Source organism: Ovis canadensis, chromosome 1 (genome assembly GCF_042477335.2).
Source record: "Ovis canadensis isolate MfBH-ARS-UI-01 breed Bighorn chromosome 1, ARS-UI_OviCan_v2, whole genome shotgun sequence".
NCBI classification, from domain to species: domain Eukaryota; kingdom Metazoa; phylum Chordata; class Mammalia; order Artiodactyla; family Bovidae; genus Ovis; species Ovis canadensis.
Genome location: NC_091245.1, coordinates 204,598,379 through 204,615,169, shown reverse-complemented (window position 1 = coordinate 204,615,169; position 16,791 = coordinate 204,598,379). Strand labels below are relative to the sequence as shown.

At 42.3% G+C, this 16,791-nt stretch overlaps 1 protein-coding gene and 1 long non-coding RNA gene across 5 annotated transcripts in view; one reads left to right on the top strand and one right to left on the bottom strand.

The window, feature by feature from the left end:
- IGF2BP2 (insulin like growth factor 2 mRNA binding protein 2) overlaps window positions 1–9,351 on the bottom strand; it is a 164,030-nt gene extending 154,679 nt beyond the window's left edge. Inside the window, exons 1-2 of one of the 4 annotated variants that reach the window (XM_069558665.1) lie at window positions 9,031–9,351; window positions 7,386–7,446 (exon numbers count right to left, since the gene is read on the bottom strand). In XM_069558665.1, coding sequence (XP_069414766.1) covers window positions 7,386–7,446; window positions 9,031–9,208 — 239 coding nt within the window. In that variant the 5' untranslated portion in view covers window positions 9,209–9,351. Of the gene's footprint in view, window positions 1–7,385; window positions 7,447–7,519; window positions 7,836–9,030 lie in introns of those variants that run through there. The other 3 variants (XM_069558667.1, XM_069558664.1, XM_069558666.1) reach the window with 3 other exon arrangements.
- The window catches only part of LOC138423124 (uncharacterized), an 89,910-nt gene continuing 80,869 nt past the window's right edge, over window positions 7,751–16,791 (top strand). Inside the window, exon 1 of the long non-coding RNA XR_011250137.1 lies at window positions 7,751–8,095. This is a non-coding gene — a long non-coding RNA (uncharacterized lncRNA). The remainder of the gene's footprint in view (window positions 8,096–16,791) is intronic.

Here is a 16,791-nt window from a genome sequence, read left to right as displayed (position 1 = left end):
GCACAAAAGTTAAAGGCAGCAAGAGGATAAACGCAGGTAAAGGTTACTGCTAAGGGGAAATGAACTGTTCTTCATATGTTAGTTATTTAGTATGTTTTTGAGTGATATATCATTAATGAGGAACTCAGGGACTTTACAGATGCTATTCTATTAACATTCATTTCACCCGCACAGGAAAGGCCAAAGGCCACAGTCTGTACAGAAAGAAAAGCAGAGAGAGACACCAAATATCAGGAAAGACTTGGCAGCTACCAGGAAAACACTTCAACCAAAAGCAGTCCTGCCCTCTAGCAATGGGTTGGCTGAAACCTGGGAAGAACCCACCCAAGTGATTCCTTGAGCCTGACTCTCCTTTACCATGTGGCACAGAGTCTTGACCAGACTGTATGGCTCAGCTGCTGAAATCTCTTTCTCAGCAATGTCCTGTTTCATAACACAAGGAATGCAACCACTGAAAAAAGCAATGTAACAACGACATCAAAATTCAACCTGCTTGGTTAGGCATATCCCACTTCTGTCTACGGGCAAGCATGGTGATGCTGCTAATAATGTTAAAATGACTTCTGTTTCTAATTTTTCCTACAAACTGTAACAAAGTACAGATCATTTTGGATTGAAAGAATAAGATCATCACAAAGGGTGATTCACAGACAAAATCTATATTTATATCTTTCCTTCACTCTTGAATGGCAACCTCTGAACTGATCAATAATAACACTTTCAGACAACTTTAATTAAACAACGTGAATGGAGATGAAGCACACTGGACTGAGAATCAGAAGTTCTAACCCTAGCTTTACTATTTAATAGCCATGTGACTTTAGGCAAATTATTAAATTTCTCTGTGACTGTTTTCTGATCTAAAAAATGGAATAATATTAACTGCTCTTCTTCAGATAATTATTCTTTAGAATAAATGAAATAATGTTTTGAAGAGCCTGGGATAATGTCAGTATTAAATGAATGGAAGATACAGGCACATAAATAAACATCTATCTAGTATTATTTACATGTCCATACATGGAATCATGAAATTACCTTTCTGATCACATTTAAAACAAAAATTAAAGTCTAAGCATTCCCCCCTAAGGCAAATCCTCACATACTGGTACATATTAATTATATAATAAGAAAAACCAAAAATATTCACATTGCAATGGTCCCAACAGATTTCCCTGGTCATTAGGTATAACATTTTCTTATAACATAGATAGATAAAAGAAAGTCTAAAACATGCATCAGAACTCTGAATTTTCATTTACTGGACTTACTGAAATACCTAGTTTATAAAATACTCCTGATAATAAGCAGAATGGGAAAATTCTAACCAGATCTTCACATTTTAAGAAATGAAGCATAGAATAAACAACCAAGAAATCCAAGAATAAACAAATAAAATGTATCTCCAAAATGTAAGCTTATTATTTAGTGAGAACCAGAGACTTGGAGAAGAAGCGTATCTATTAAATAGTAGTTATCACTTTGGACTTGACCGCCTGCTATTAATGCAAAAGTACCCATTTTCTCTGGATTATTCAACACCTCAACATGCCATCAAATGGTAAACCAAATTAAGGAGACAGTAATTACATTCTCCCTTCTCTTTGGAAGCCAAAGTAACAAAATCTGAATTTTCCTTTAAGAGAAAATAATTTTTCTTCACTGTTTTATGGAAATACCAGACTAAAGTACATTATCAAAACAGGAAAAGAAAAACCTTAAAAATAATGCTCTGAGCACTCTGCAATTTTGCTGCCCAAAATAGAACCCATACAGTCTATGCCACCAAATGAAAATTACAAGTTTGTAAGCATGAAGTCAAATTATAAAGTAAAAGGTCTTTAAAAATATTTTAATAATGATAACTGAAATACTGTTATATTTACTGGTAGGTGTTTGCTCTTTATTTGCTATTATGTTTTCTTCAATGACAGTGTTTTGAATGACTTTCCAAACTAATTTGAGCTTGAATTTGAGCGTAAAAAGGAAAAATCTTGAATAATAAATTATTTGGACATGTTTTGTTAAACAGAACTGTCCCATTCTTCAAATTAAGAAGCTAATCATAACTTTTAAGAAATTATGCTTCTGACTAAAATTTTTAGAAAATTAGTTTAAAAACTGGCTTAGCCAACCCCAACCCTCTCTTCTCCAATACCAAATGACACTGAAGACATTTTGGTGATATTTAAATTGAATTTTTAAAAACATAATTTTGAAATCTACAATTCAACTTTTTAAAAGCCTCCAAAGAAACCAGTTCAATACCATGCTTCTTCTAATGAAACTGATTCTCTCAGAGTACTTTTGTTACACAAAAAAATACATTGCCTTCCACAGTATAGAATTTCTAAATGAAAATACATATTCAAATCTTAAATTTTCTACAGAATATCAAAGCCTACACAGAATCACTTGCTAACTCTCTTACTGAGATGGGACGTCTGAGCAAAAGTGAAGGGGAGAATATTTTGCAGCATGCTCACTGAAGAAGCCACTACAGGTGACTGTGCCCTGGCTTCCACAAGGTTAACCCCCTGCAAGAGCTATGGATCATGCAAGCACACAGCACTGCACTTGACTACATTTACCACAAGGTTCAAACACCTAAGCATTTTCCTGTGCCTTGTCAGGAATGAAGAGCAGAACATTTGTTGCTCAATTAAAGATTTCTTCTTCTTCCCTCTTGATACCATCTCTGTCTGAAACTACTGTCTCCCATAAAACACACACACACACCCATGTGCACACACCCCACTGAATCACAGAGATGATACACTTAAACTCAAATAATGTCCTGTGACAATGCTGATCAATTGCTCATCTACTTTTGAGGATTTCACTAGCAGACTTAGAAGAGCGATTCAGCAATAAACAGCAAATATGTAGAAAGTTTAAAGTATCAAATATGTATAAATAGTTCTTACAGAAATCTGATTTTCATAGCTTTATTAACTTTTAATAAATGTGCTCAAATTACCATCCTGTATGTACATTTCAATGTAATTTACATTCACCCATTAAAAATTGGAACAACCGCACAAAATAAAAACACTTACTCAAAATAATAGTGAAATGTTGATTTTGATATCTATTGGTTCTAAATCTTCAGTGTCCTTTAAAATTTTTCTTTCTAAAGAAAATATATTGTACCTTAGATCATTACATATAAAAGGTGTTATACAAATATTAATCTTCTCTCATCTTCTCTATGTAAATGATAATCTCAGGTTAACATAACAAGAAAACAAAATTCTGAGACCATCCCTTACCAGTCTCTTATATCCAGTCATAAGTACAAAGAAACACTATTATTTAAGAAAACACAATTTGGCAAATGTATTACATATCACAAAATCGTCTTTTAGAACTAATGTTTATGTCTTTAGCTATTTAGCACTTTTATAAATCAGTACAATATAATTTAAAATTGATATAAATTTGGCAAATTGGAAAATCAAGCAGTATATAAATCTGTTTTGATTTGTAGTTTTCAATGGTTTTTAATATTTAACCAAATAATGTAAAAATATTAAATGACCAGTCTTTTAAAAACACAAACTAGAATTTTAAACCTGAATTATCAAGTAATTTTTTCTTTATTGCTTCTATTTTAATTTCAATACTTATCTCACAAAGGTCACAGAAATGCATAATTTTATATGGCATGACCTAGAACTGTATGAAAAAATTACTAGCCTTTTTTTAAAATGAGAAGCTAAATGTCGAACTCAAAAACAAATCACAAGTAACCTTTGCGTCTTATATGTATATATAAAATATATATTTTTTATATACATTACACACATGTAATCTATACAATTAAATCCAGGCATTAACTTCTAATTCAACAAATTTTTGAAATGAAATAGGGTAACATGTGATTTTAACCTAATGAAGTCTTTTCTATTGCTACAAAATTAAAAATTGATCCATCAAAAGCCTTTGTTGCAGGGAGGGCTTGAGGTTGGGTGGTTGGTTTTTTTTTCTTTTTGGTATTTAATTCAACTAAACACAATGTAGTACATACAAGCAAAATACAATTGAGATACTGTTTTCTTTAACATTCCTATAGGAGACCAAATTCATTTGCATTGGAGAGAACACAATTACTGATTTTTAACTCATGAAAGACAAATTCATAGCTTTTTCCTACACTACCTCATAGTATTCTCACCATCTCAGTGAAAGCATGTCTAGCACCACTTAGTTACTTCCTAGAAGTGGGCAGAAATTGCATTTTTAAAAGTTTTGTTTCTCACAGAATCATTCAACTTTAGTTACAAAGCACATTCAGGTTAGCATAAGTCTTAGCTCAAAACAATTTATGTAATATGTGTGTGTGTTTGTGTGCATGTGTTTAGATACAAACAGCATATAAATTTTTTTAAACTAAACTCTCGTCAACATCAAAAATGAAATTTCTTGGAGAAGGAAATGGCAACCCACTCCAGTATTCTTGCCTGGAGAATCCCATGGACAGAGGAGCCTGGTGGGCAACAGTCCACGGGGTGAGTGACTTTAAAAAAAAAAAAAAAAAATGAAATTTCTATCAAGGAAATTTCCACAACTTTTAAAACCCTTTGCAGTTTTTTTCTTCTTTAAGAAATCTTTGATTCCTATATACTACCAAGAAATATGAACAGACAAAACAGAATCGAAGATTTTTATTCAACAGAGCCCGAAGCCAACTTAGAAAGTTAAGAAAAATAGATGGTTTGTACATGGTTTACTTTACAGTAATTTACATTTAATAAGAATGAAGCACATGTGGCAAAAGAAAAGAGTTTTCTACTTCTGAGTGACCCTGAGAAAATAATAGTATCTAGTCTGTCCACAATAACAGCTCATATAAAATGATGCTAGAATGATATTTAACAAAAGATCCAACTGGTAAGCAAATGGCATGCCAATATTTTCATAACTTAAGATAAAAAACATCCCCTCCCAAGTATCATTAGCTTTAAAAAACTCTATCTGGAATGTAGATATTAAAAGTGATTCTTGAGAACAGAAAGAAATCAGAACAATATAAAGAAAAGGAGCACTCAATTGCAGAATGGTTCTTTAAGTAAGCAAGCAATGAGGATGAACTGTTTTCTTCACATTTTCACTTCTACCAACACAAAAACCACATATAGAACTGACCTGACGCCGACAAATGTACTTTTAACTTGTTAATTTTCATGGAAGTGCAACAAAAAAACACCAAAATAGTCACCATATAACATAAAAGCTTTGGTTTCAAATGTCACAGTACCCTGTTTTTGAGAGTCCCCACCGTGGTGGAGCCCTGTACATGAGCACACACAGCTGCCTCCTCCCAGGAGTCTGAGCTCAGTACACAATACCAGTCATTAGTTATCTCTCCTTTAGCCTGCAGTACCAGTAACTAATTTCTGCATTTTAAACTAATAAAGGAAAGGAAAAAAAGATTCGAGCCATCCAATCAGAAATGAAGCAACCCTCTACAGCAGCAGCTTATGCATACATTTGGTATGTCAGACATCTTCAGTGTAGTGAATCACACACAGCGCATTTTAATCTACCTCCTAGGTATTTCATATCACCCACAATGTTCAAAGAAATCATGTCCCAATAGAGCTGTAAAAGTCCTAGATTGCTCTTTAATTAATACTAAAAATTTGGGACAAGCTTTTAATTCTAAACTCTTATATAAACACAACAAAATCATTTAAATAACCCTCCAGCTAACAGCAAATAACCTCTGCGTTTTGAAAGAAAAGTTAAAAAGTAGTATACTTGTGACAAGTTTCAAGAGATGTTAATAACTTTAGATAAACTAGTATTTCACTTACATTGCCACATTAAATAATGTTCTTTGCAACATGAAATGAGACGCCAACTAACCAAAGTTAAAATTCTACTGATTTTTCACTAACTATAACCCTAAAAGAGAACTCAAAACTATACAGTCAATAGAATTAGATATTTACAGAAATACAACCCATCAAATATTTTGGGTGGTTCTTTTAAACCTTGTTCAATATATTCATCCAATATTCAAATGTTATGAGTAATTCTAACTTACAATAAATAGTTAATGTATCAGAAAGCTTGAAGTTAGATTTATCAAGCCAAAAAAAATTTTTTTTAAGTATACAAATTTAAAATTCTTAATTGAAAAACCTATCAGTTGCGCATTACATCTCTTCCTAGCGAGAAGTAGCTTAATGTTACACATGAAACTGCAAATCATAACTTTTGTGTCTTTTTTTAAAGGTATTAAGTATAGTTTTCTGATATGCCACTGGAATCATTGGTAAACAAAAGATATTTTGTTGCCTAGTTAAAACATACCTGGAAATTTGCACACATTTTTAGAAACCCCTCAACAAAACATCTATGTGTTTAAAAATTAGGATAGTTTGTTTTAAAATCTATTCAATTCTGGCAAAAATCAAGTAAATGGTTACACTGTTGAGAATTACAAATTGTAAAGGTGGTAAGTCACAGACTTCACTTAGAGTCTCCAATTCAGCTACTTAATGACTAATGGTGAAGAAATGTATGTGAATGGGATATAAACTAAGTTACGACACATAGGAGAAAAAAATTCTAGAATGAGTAATAAAGGGCCCAAATTTAAAGCCCACAATAAGCTTTAAACAAAGATGTTCTCCCTCAATCTCTCCTCATAGACATTCTCATGTAAGCAAATCACTGTGGAGAAAACCAACCTCCACAAAACTTCTTACTTCTTCATTAATAACAGTGCACTTAAATATAATTATAAATTTCACAGTTGTATTTGTTTAGCCTCAAATGTATCTTAAAAGCAACAACAACAACAAAACGCTCAGAAGCAATATCCAGTAGTCTCAGTGACTTAAAAAGTCTGGCTTTTAACCGCCATCCAATCCAAACAACCTTCTTGTTTAAAGCGCTATGTAAAATATCGACCTTTAACTGAATTATTTTATTATTCAACATTTAAGCTATCTAAAAAAGAAAACTAATTAATCGCGGAGTTTAGTTAAGCAATTTAGCTGACACAGTAAATATTTACTCTTAACATCTCACAGGAAGTCTTGACAAGCATTTGCTGCCATTGTGCTGGGGGTTAGGGTGGGAGTGGGGGGGGGGGAGGCAAGTTTTCATAAACAACTTAAATGGTCCCAGCAAATTTAACACAGCTAGTGTTCGTCACCCCCATCCCCAATAGGCACCAGATATTTTTCCAAGTACAGTAAACACCTTATATAATGAAAGTAAAAAATGTAACTTTCTAAACTATTTTATCTCCACTGACAAAACAAACAAAAGCCTCTTAAAAACTATACAAGCACATTAAAAATAAAACTGAATGTATTTTTATTTATATGTGAGACCAATCACAAAAAAACTAAGCAAAATATACTTACCTGAGCTTTTTGGAGACTGAGTAATCAACTTCCATGATTTTCCCATGCAATTCCACTTTACCTTTAAAACAGAAATTAAAGCACTCAGAACCTTGCTGTGATCAAATCCGCGGGGGTCTAGGAGGGGCACGCACAGAACTCCATGCTCCGGTTCCGCCTTCGGGCGCCCTCCAGGGGTCTCCTACCCGGCTCGAACTGGGCAAACTTGCTTCCCAGTGGGAAAAAAAGGTGGGCGCCGCATTTCGCCTCCTTCCTCAGGGACGAGGTGGGAAGGGTGCAAGCCCGGATCCCGACCCCAGGTAGAGCTGTGGGTGGCATTACCGGAAAAACAAATTTAATAAAGAGCGGCGCCAATTTGAAAGGATGAGCTCATTTGAAACTCAAGCTGCAGGGCTGGCGCGGCCCCGCTCCTCTCCGGGCCCCCACCTCTCCATTCCGCTAACCCGGGCCCCAAAGGCCCCGCTGCGCTCCCCTCCCTGCCCTCTTCTCCCGGTGGCCCCGGAGAGATGCGCCGAAGCCCCCCGGGGTCCGCTTCGGCGAGAGTCGGGTCCCCGCCGGCTTCTGAGCACCTTGGCCTCGCCGCTGCCCCGCCCCCACCCCGCGCGCCGGTGGGGAAGGGGCCGCGGCCCCGGGCTGAGGCTCGGGGGGCGCAGGCTCGTGGCCTGGGGGCGAGCGCGGCTCCGAGCGGTGCGTGTGCGAGAGGAGAGTTGGTGAGTGCGCGCGCGCGCGAGTGTGTGTGTGTGTCGCTCTCCGTCTCCCGTCTGGGCTCCAGCGCTCTCGCGGGCCCCCCGGTCGCCTCTTTCTCGGTCCTCAGCCCGGGCCCCCACCGAGTTGAGACAGGGCACCTCGTAAAAAGGTGCTTCTGGCCGAGCGGGAGGCGGGGGGACAGGCGGCGGAAAGCCCCTAGCCCCGAGTTCTTCTCAATAAAATCGGACAAAAAATTCAGAGAAAAATAGGAGCGCTTGAGACGAGCGAGAAGGGAGTGAGGTTCGGGAGAGGACCGAGAGAGATGTGCCGTCGTGCAAGGGCTGGGGTCGGGGGACTCCCCGAAATCTCGAAGGGGATCGTCAGGGTGGCGCCGAGGGGGTGCCGAAAGTGGGGGGCCGCGGGGCGACCTGGGGCGGGGGGCTTGAAAGGAGAGTGCGGCTCAGGGGACGCCAGAGGGCGAGAAGTCCTGGGCACGAGGCACGGGAAGGGGTAAGGTCCGGTCAAGGGAGGAGATGGAGGGGTTTATTTTTTGGGGGGGGTCCCTGACAAAGGGGGTGACGGGAAGGTCAGGGAAGAAGGGGAGACGGGGGGGCTCTCTAAAGATGGGGGTGGGGGAACTCTGGAGAGCAGCTCGGGGAGCCGGGAAACTGGGGGTCCCCGGGAGAGCCAGCGAGCCTCGGGAACCCTCGAGGCGGCACGGGGGTCGCCCCAGGGCTGCGGCTGGGAGGGCAAGGGGTGAGTGCGGAGCTGGGGGGGGAGGGGAGCGGGCCGTCCCAGGAGCGGGCCGGCGGTGAGAGTTGAAGGTCTGGTGCGTGGAAGTGAACGTGAACGCCGGAGCCCCCGCCGGGCGCCGCCCGCAGGGCTCGGCCTCCCTCCGGGCGCCGTCCCGGCCTGAGCAGGGCGAGGCGGGGGGAGGGGGACAGCGCCGACTGCTCACCCGAAAGGGTCTCGATGGCGCGGATGGCCCAGTTCTGGTCGGGGTAGTCCACGAAGGCGTAGCCGGACTTGAGCAGGACCTGTCCCGCCAGGGGCAGCTTCCTGTCCCCGAAGAGCTGCCGGAGGTCGTCGGCGGTGACGGCGGGGCTCAGGTTCCCGATGTAAAGCTTGTTCATCATACGTCTCTTCCCCGAGAGCCCGCGGCTCCCCCGGCCCGGTACCCGGCGCTCCTCGCCTCCTCCGCTGCCCTCGTCTCCCCTGCTCCTCCTCCGCCCCCCCTCCCCGCCCTCCGCCCGCCCGCCACCCACCCCCACCCTCAGCCTGGCTCCCCCCACCGCGGCCGGCCGGGCCCGCCCGGGGGCAGAGGCGGAGGCGGGGACTCCGTGCGGCTGCCTCCTCGGGGCAGAGTCCCGGGCCGGGCGGCGGCGCGCGGACAAAGCGCTCTCTCTGCCTCCCTCTCTCTCCCTCTCTCTCCCTCTCAAGGCGGTGGCGGGAGGAGGAGCAGCGGCGGGCGGCGGCAGCGCACCCCGCGTGTGTCTGTGTGAGAGTTTGTACGGGCGTGTGCGCAGCCTAGAGTGAGCGAGCGAGCGAGCGCCCCCTCCCCGCCCCGCGCCGCTGCGCCCCTCGCCTCGCGCCCCCCGCGCTCCGAGCGCTGCGCGCTGGCTACCCCGGCTTCTGCCCCGCGCCGGGCGGGCGGAAGCGGGTTGCGGCCCGGGGCTGGGGCTCCCGGACGCCAGAACCCCGGGGCGGGCGCGGCGCGGAGGCCGGGCGAGCGGCGGGGCGGGGAAGGCGCGCCGCGGGCGCGGGTGGGAGTGCGCGACGGGGAGCGGCTGGAGCCGCAGGGCGTGGGAGGGCGAGGGGCTGCGGGAGAGAGTGGAAGGGGGTGTGCGCAAGGTGGACCGGATGTGAGGGCGCGGCTGCCGGGCCGGCGGGAAGGTGTGTCTCGGAGGTGAGAAGCGAGGGCAGGCTGGGAGACCACAACTTTCGCGGCGAGTTGGCCGAGTCCGGTTCCCCGCGCGTTCTCCGGCAGAGCGCTCGCTCGGAGACCCGCTCCCCGCCCGGCTCTCCAGGGCGACCGGGCGGCGCGTGTGGTCGAGGGAGCGCGGACGGGAGTCTGGACGCTTGGGGGCCCGGGAGTGGCCGGGCCCATACGAACCTTGCACCCCGGGAAGTTGCTCCAGCCCCGGGCCTCAGTTTCCCAGACGGCGAGGGGAGAAGGCAGGCCAAAGCGGAGCCACGTCCCCTCCGCCCGCACCCGGTGCGCCCGGAACCCCGCGGCCGGCGGCAGCCTGACGTTGGCAGCTGCTCTCTATTCTGGGAAGTGCCTAGGGCTTCCCGAGCGGCCGCTGCGAAGCCAGGTGGCGGGTGGGGAGGGGGCAGGGGCTGCAGCCGGGAGGACCGACGCTCGCTGCCATGCTTCGAGGCCGGGTTCAGTCCCCCTCAACTCCCGCTGGGATGGTGGGAGGCGAGGGTGACTGGAAGCGGAGGCACTCAGGCGGTGGAGGAGTTCCCCAAGCTTTGGGAAGGGCCGGGAAAGAGGTCCTTCCAAGCGGAGGAAACAACGTGACCGACGGAAGAGGCTGGGTTGGGATGAGAGCAGCCCGAGTCGAGGGGCTACGGAAGGAGCCAGACAGACTAGAGACCGTTTGCTCGTTCCGGGGCCCGCCTGGAAGTCTGATGGTTAGAACCTGGTCCCAGTCAGGAAATGAAATTCTACAGAAAAGAAAAAAAAAATTGGCAGGATTCGGAGGCGAAGGGGCGAATAGACGATTCCAAGATCGGCATTACTGGGGGCCTTGGGAGAGGCGATGGTTTGACCAAAGAAATGTGCATTTTTAAAAATTTATGTTGAGAACGTTAAGGGTTTCCTGATGGAGAAACCACAAATGTAGGGATAGTCTCCTGGCTGGGTCGTAAAGTACTGTCTTTCTCAAGATCTCCTGTTGACCAAGTGGATGGGAAGGCAGCACGGCTTCTTAAAAACAAAACCAAAAAAACACGTTCCCTGGACCCTTCCTTTGAAGACTGACTGTGAGCCTGAATTTTGTGTTTTCCTTAAGTAATCCCAGGTGATTGTTGTCTGGGAAACACCGCCGGTGAAGGCCTTTTTGGATTAGGATGCAGACCTCAGCTGTGTGACCCCTATGCAAGTGTTCCAGCAAGTCTGAGCCTAGATTTCTTCAACCGTGAAGAGAGGATGCAGGGACCAACTCTTGGCTGTTGTGAAGGCTACACAAAGGATAACTGAATAGTGTGAAGACAGTGGACACACACTTAATGCTTGTTTCTTTTCTTTCCCCTGGAACTCCCAAGCTTTAAAATACTTCCTTGTGGGGAAACATCTCTTTAAATAGTTGTCTAGAGGAGAAAATGTAGTCTTTCTCACCTAGGTATCTGCAGTTATTTGAATTCTGGCTTTGGTCTCAAATATTTATATATTTCCTCTTTCTAGAAAAGGAACTGGATTTTACCGCTCCTGGAGTTAGGAATGGACTTTGCTATTGTTTCTCAAACTAATAGATAAGTTAGGTATGGATGCTTCCCTACTAAAATGTAGTGGAGAATCACAAATGAAAACTCCCGTGTGTGTAGAAATCTCAGCAGACTAGAAATTAATGATCATCTGATTAGTTACACAAATATCCCTAATTGGTATCATCACCTTCATGCTATTTGCTTTATTTTACTTCCAGTATTTCAAAACTGCCCTTTCTAAAAGAGAAACAAGAGTGGCAGGGATAATTGGTCTCTTAAAGGTTAGTAAAACTTTTGTTGTATAATATTTTCAGACATTGTGAATTCCTTGGACCTACTGCAAACCTGCAAACAATGTAGCATGGATTCTATAGTGGGTAGCAAGTATCTAAAGATTCTTCTGCATTTTGTTATTTTCCGTAAGTGCTCTCAGGTGATTCTTGTCTAGGACCCACTGGCAGGTAGAAGGACTTTTCCTATTAGGATTAGGACCTCTCAGCTGCATGTCCTGTAGTGTTCCAGCATCTCTGAGCCTAAGTTTCATTATCCACAAAGACAGGATAAAGCAACCAACTCTTGGCTGTTGTGAAGGCTACACAAAGGATAATAGCAAGTATCTATAGAGGTGGCTTCTGATGAACTTTTTTACCCTGTTTCATGAGATCACTTTCATTTTTTTTTCTGGAAAATAACTGGTCTTTGCTATAATTTGTGTGTTCTGTCCTGCTGGTGATTTGTAGACATGGTGCTAGAGAAGAGCTTGAATGGTAAGGGTGGTGATTTGTAGCACCTGCAGTTCGTTATCCTACAAGGTAGAGTTGCTTTTTCATATGATGGAGAAGGGAACAGCCTCTGAATGCAAAACGGAAATCCAAAAGTCATTGCGAACAAAATTCGTTTTCTACCTGTTTTCTCCGAGTTCCCGTAGCTCCTCCCTTCCCAGAGAGATGAACTGGAGACTGATCCGGGCTGAATTTAAGCTTAATAAGCAAAGATTTTATGAATGTTTCACTGAGGTCAGAAGTTCGGAGAAATTCTTATATTAGGCATATTACTTCTAAGAGCATGTATTGAACTTTTCCTCAAGAATTTCAAAACAGTAACAGATCCCCGTGGTTTTCCAGTAGTTCTTTTGGGCAGGATGGTGGTAAGGTGGTTGGGACAAGATTTCTTAAATGTCACTTTGCAGGCAGGAAAACTGAGGCCTACAAAAATAGACTTTTTATTCATCGTCATACTGAGAGCTTGAAACATGATTAGCAAACACATATTAGCCTAACAAAGAGCTCATGAAGTATTAAGGTTTCGCCTGGACTTTCATGACAAATATTTTGTTCATGGATAGAGCATCTTCTTATAGCATCACTGTGATGGTCTTGACCTTTGAAGTCTTTAAAAAAAAAAGCCACAGTGGAAATGTGTTTGTTCAACTAATGTTGGAGATGACTATGGCCAATGGTTCTAGGTAATCCAAGGATTTGGAAGAGAAAAGGAAGCCTCTTGGCTGGAAGGCTGGTGGATTGCTGGAGGAAATTCAGTGTTTGATAATACAGTTTTGGTGGGGTCAGCACCTGCCTGCTTGTTGGGAATGGTTTGGTGATGGGGAAACATTGTTTAGATACTTTCTGCTGAGTTGGCAGAAGAGAAATTGTTTGACCTTAGTTGAGTTAATCCACCTCTCTGAACTTCAAATTCCTCATTTGTAAAATAGCCCAGCCTACTTTTTCACCATAAACTCTAGCTCCCCTGTCCTTTTCATAGTTTCCAAATCCTGGGCCATTTCAAAGCTCTGCTCCTTTGTGCATACTGCTCCCTTTCCCTGGACTGTGTTTCTTCCCTTGATTTTCTCCTCTGCCTTGACCCCAGGATACACATAACACTGCCTTTATACAGATAAAAAAGTCTAGCGGTGATACCCCTGAGGTGTACATTTTAAACAGGTGGATTTTATGGTTCATGAATTACATATCAACTGTAAAAAATTGTATGAGAAAAAAAGTCTTTATGAGATCTTAGTTTTTCATCCTATCACTGGGATCAAACCTGGCACATAATAGGAACCTAAAAGGTAATATTTGTTGCATAAACAGTTATCTGAGATTTGCTGTAAGGATTAAGTAAAAATGCATTAACATGGTACCTATCTTGCACAGCACTTGACATATAGCAGGGAGAAATGTTCACTTTCACCTCTTATTGAATTCATTCATTTATTCATGGCGTTACACAGTCTTAGGCACTAAGAATCCAGAAATGGATAAATATCCTGCTCAAGGAGTTTATCATCATGGAAGAAGCAGATGTATAAACAGATTACAGTCTGGCATTAGAGATGCCCTAGAAGACTGTGAGCATAGAGGAGAGACCATCTCATTCAGCCTAAGGTCAGAGAGGGAATCACCATGGAAGAATGGAAGTTGGAAATATATTTTGAAGGATAAGTAGGGATTTTCGAGGAATGGGAGAGGAATTGTGTTCTAGATAGAAGGAATAACATATGCAAGGCACAGAGACAGAAAAGCATCTGCTCCTCACCTAAAGTCAAATACTGATTTAGAAGAAGTTTGAGAAAAGAACAGAGAAAATAATGCCAGAAAAACAACAGAAATTAGAAACTTCCAGAATTAACTACATGGAACTCCAGATTGAAGGGGTTTACTGAAGTCCCACCACAAAAGATCCAGAACAAAATCACGCTGTAAAACTTAGGACCCACTCAAATTATGAAAGCATCTGTGAGTAAAGAGGTCACATAAAAAGGATTTGGAAAGAGAATGGAAATGTATTTCTAAAACAAAGGACTCTAGGAGGCAGTAGAGCAATGCCTTCAAAACCTAACTGAAATGATTTCCAGTCTAGAATTCTAAACCTAGTTAGACCATCAGTTGAAAAGACATGCAAAGATTCAGACATGCCTCCATTTGAGGGGAAGCTACTGAAGGTTAAGTGCCAGCAACACCGTGAAAGAGGAAGACATGGGGTTTGGGAAATAAGGAATCCAACCCAAGAGACTGAAGAGAAAATCCAGAATGCCAGCAATGCTGCAATCAGAGAGCAATCAACATAGGCTGGAGCAAGAAAACTGGTGGATTGGAAAGTGAGGACTTCAAGGAACAAAGAATGGAACTCATGTATGAAAGAAAGTGTGTTAGTAACTCTTTTGTGACCCATGGACTATAGCCTCTGTCCATGAAATTCTCTGGGCAAGAATACTAGAGTGGGTTGCCATTTCCATCTCCAGTGAGTACATAGTAATAATTTCTGATAGAATGGCAGGCACATTGGAGTATTTGGAAAAAATCACAGGTATATGGAAAACTAGGTAAATGGAAAAACAAGGAAATCATTAACTCTAGGAAAATGCATGGTCATACTAGAAAGGATCAGTGGTCATAGGCTCAACAATGAAAATATTTGTACAGTCATAATTTAAACACACTGTATTATCCAGACTGCAAAAGAGAACTTAAGAATCAATCAGAAAAAGACAGCCATTAAGAAAATAGGAAGGAACATGAATGAGCTAATTCAAAGAAGCTCAAATGAACAGTAAGCTCAACTCATGAGTAACTGGGAGAAATTAAAACTTTTCACAAATAACAAACTGACAAAAGATGTAAAATGATGAGACAAGGTGAAGGTTAGGAGCAGCAGAAACAACCATCCACTGCTGGCAAGAGTATACATTGATACAATTACTCAGAAGAACAGTTTGTCAATATCTAGTAAAACTGAAGATATAGGCCCTTGGCACTCCCTGGCAATCATTCTTCTAGATGGCTTTCTCTTATATCATCTCTCTTCACACTCCAGTGCTCTTCATCTGCTATAGATCTCAGCAGGTAACCTTGCTTTTTACTTCACTGAGAAAATAGAAATAATCAGAAGAGCACTTCAACAAATCCCCAGTATGTCTGTCTACATACCTGCACCCATGCCCATAGATTCTGCCTTCTCTCCTGTTACCATGGATGACTGTACACAAAGAGGGAAAGACTGATGACTTCCAAGAAAATGAACAAATGTGCATGTCCTTTGACCAAGCAATTTCTCCTCTGAAGAACCATGTGCCAACAAGGAAATATGCAAGGTTTGTTGTAGCACTGGGATAGTGAAAACTCAAATGTCCGGCAGAAGGAGATGGATTTTTTAACAAACGTGTGTATAGGGACTTCCCTGGTGGTCCAGTGGCTAAGACTCTTGGCTCCCAATGCAGGGGGCCTAGGTTCGATCCCTGGTCAGGGAACTAGATCCCACATGCTACAACAAAGATCATACATGAGGCAATGAAGACCTCCAGTGCCACAACTGAGACATAGTGCAGCCAAATAAATTTTTATATTAAAAAAAAAAGTGTGTATAGTCATAAATCAAGCCAAAGGGTATGCATGTGATTTGTTTCCCCTGGAATCACTGGTTTTCCCCTCTCTCCTGGATGAAATACATGAAACAGGCTACCTATATCAGTTAAAACCCACTCCAAAAAAAAAAAAAAAAAACCCACTCCAGTCTTCTTGCATGGAGAAAGGAGCCTGGCAGGCTACAGTCCTTGGGATTACAAAGAGTTGGACCCGACTGAGTGACTAGCATACACACACCTCAGTTAAAAACCAAAACATATCATGCTGAATGAAACATTTTTGCAGAAGGAAGTATTTATGATACCATTTCTAAAGTCTGAAAATGTGATAAACCAATTCATAGTTGATATGGATATATTTGTATAGTATAAATGTATAAAGTATGCACGAGAATGACAAAGTTTAAATATGATGTAATGATTATCTTTGGGGAAGCTCCAGACTTGGAATAATAATCACTTCTTGGAGGATAAAAAGGGGACTAGGAGATGGAGGGGCACACATGGAATTTTCATTATAACTGGTTTTTGTTTTTTAAAGCTGGGTGTTAGGTAAATGGATGTTTATCATTTTTTGCCTCTTCAGTAACAAAATTTTTGTTACTCTATCTGGCCTAGAATGATTCTCAAACAAAATTAAGCATGATAATCATCAGAAGAACTTTTAAAATACAGATTCCCAAGAGACACCACTCGGACTCCAAAATGAAAATTTCAAAGCTGGAATCCAGGGATCTACATTTTTTTAAAGCTGAAAGTTTTTTTGGTTTATACCTACATATACTTATGTTTTTGTGTACACACATATATAGATTTATATTAGGTTGGTGCAAAAATAATCGTGGTTTTTCATTGTTGAACTTTACCATTTGATACTGGAATACATCCTTAAATAAATGTGGTTATATTATACATCATTTTGATGCA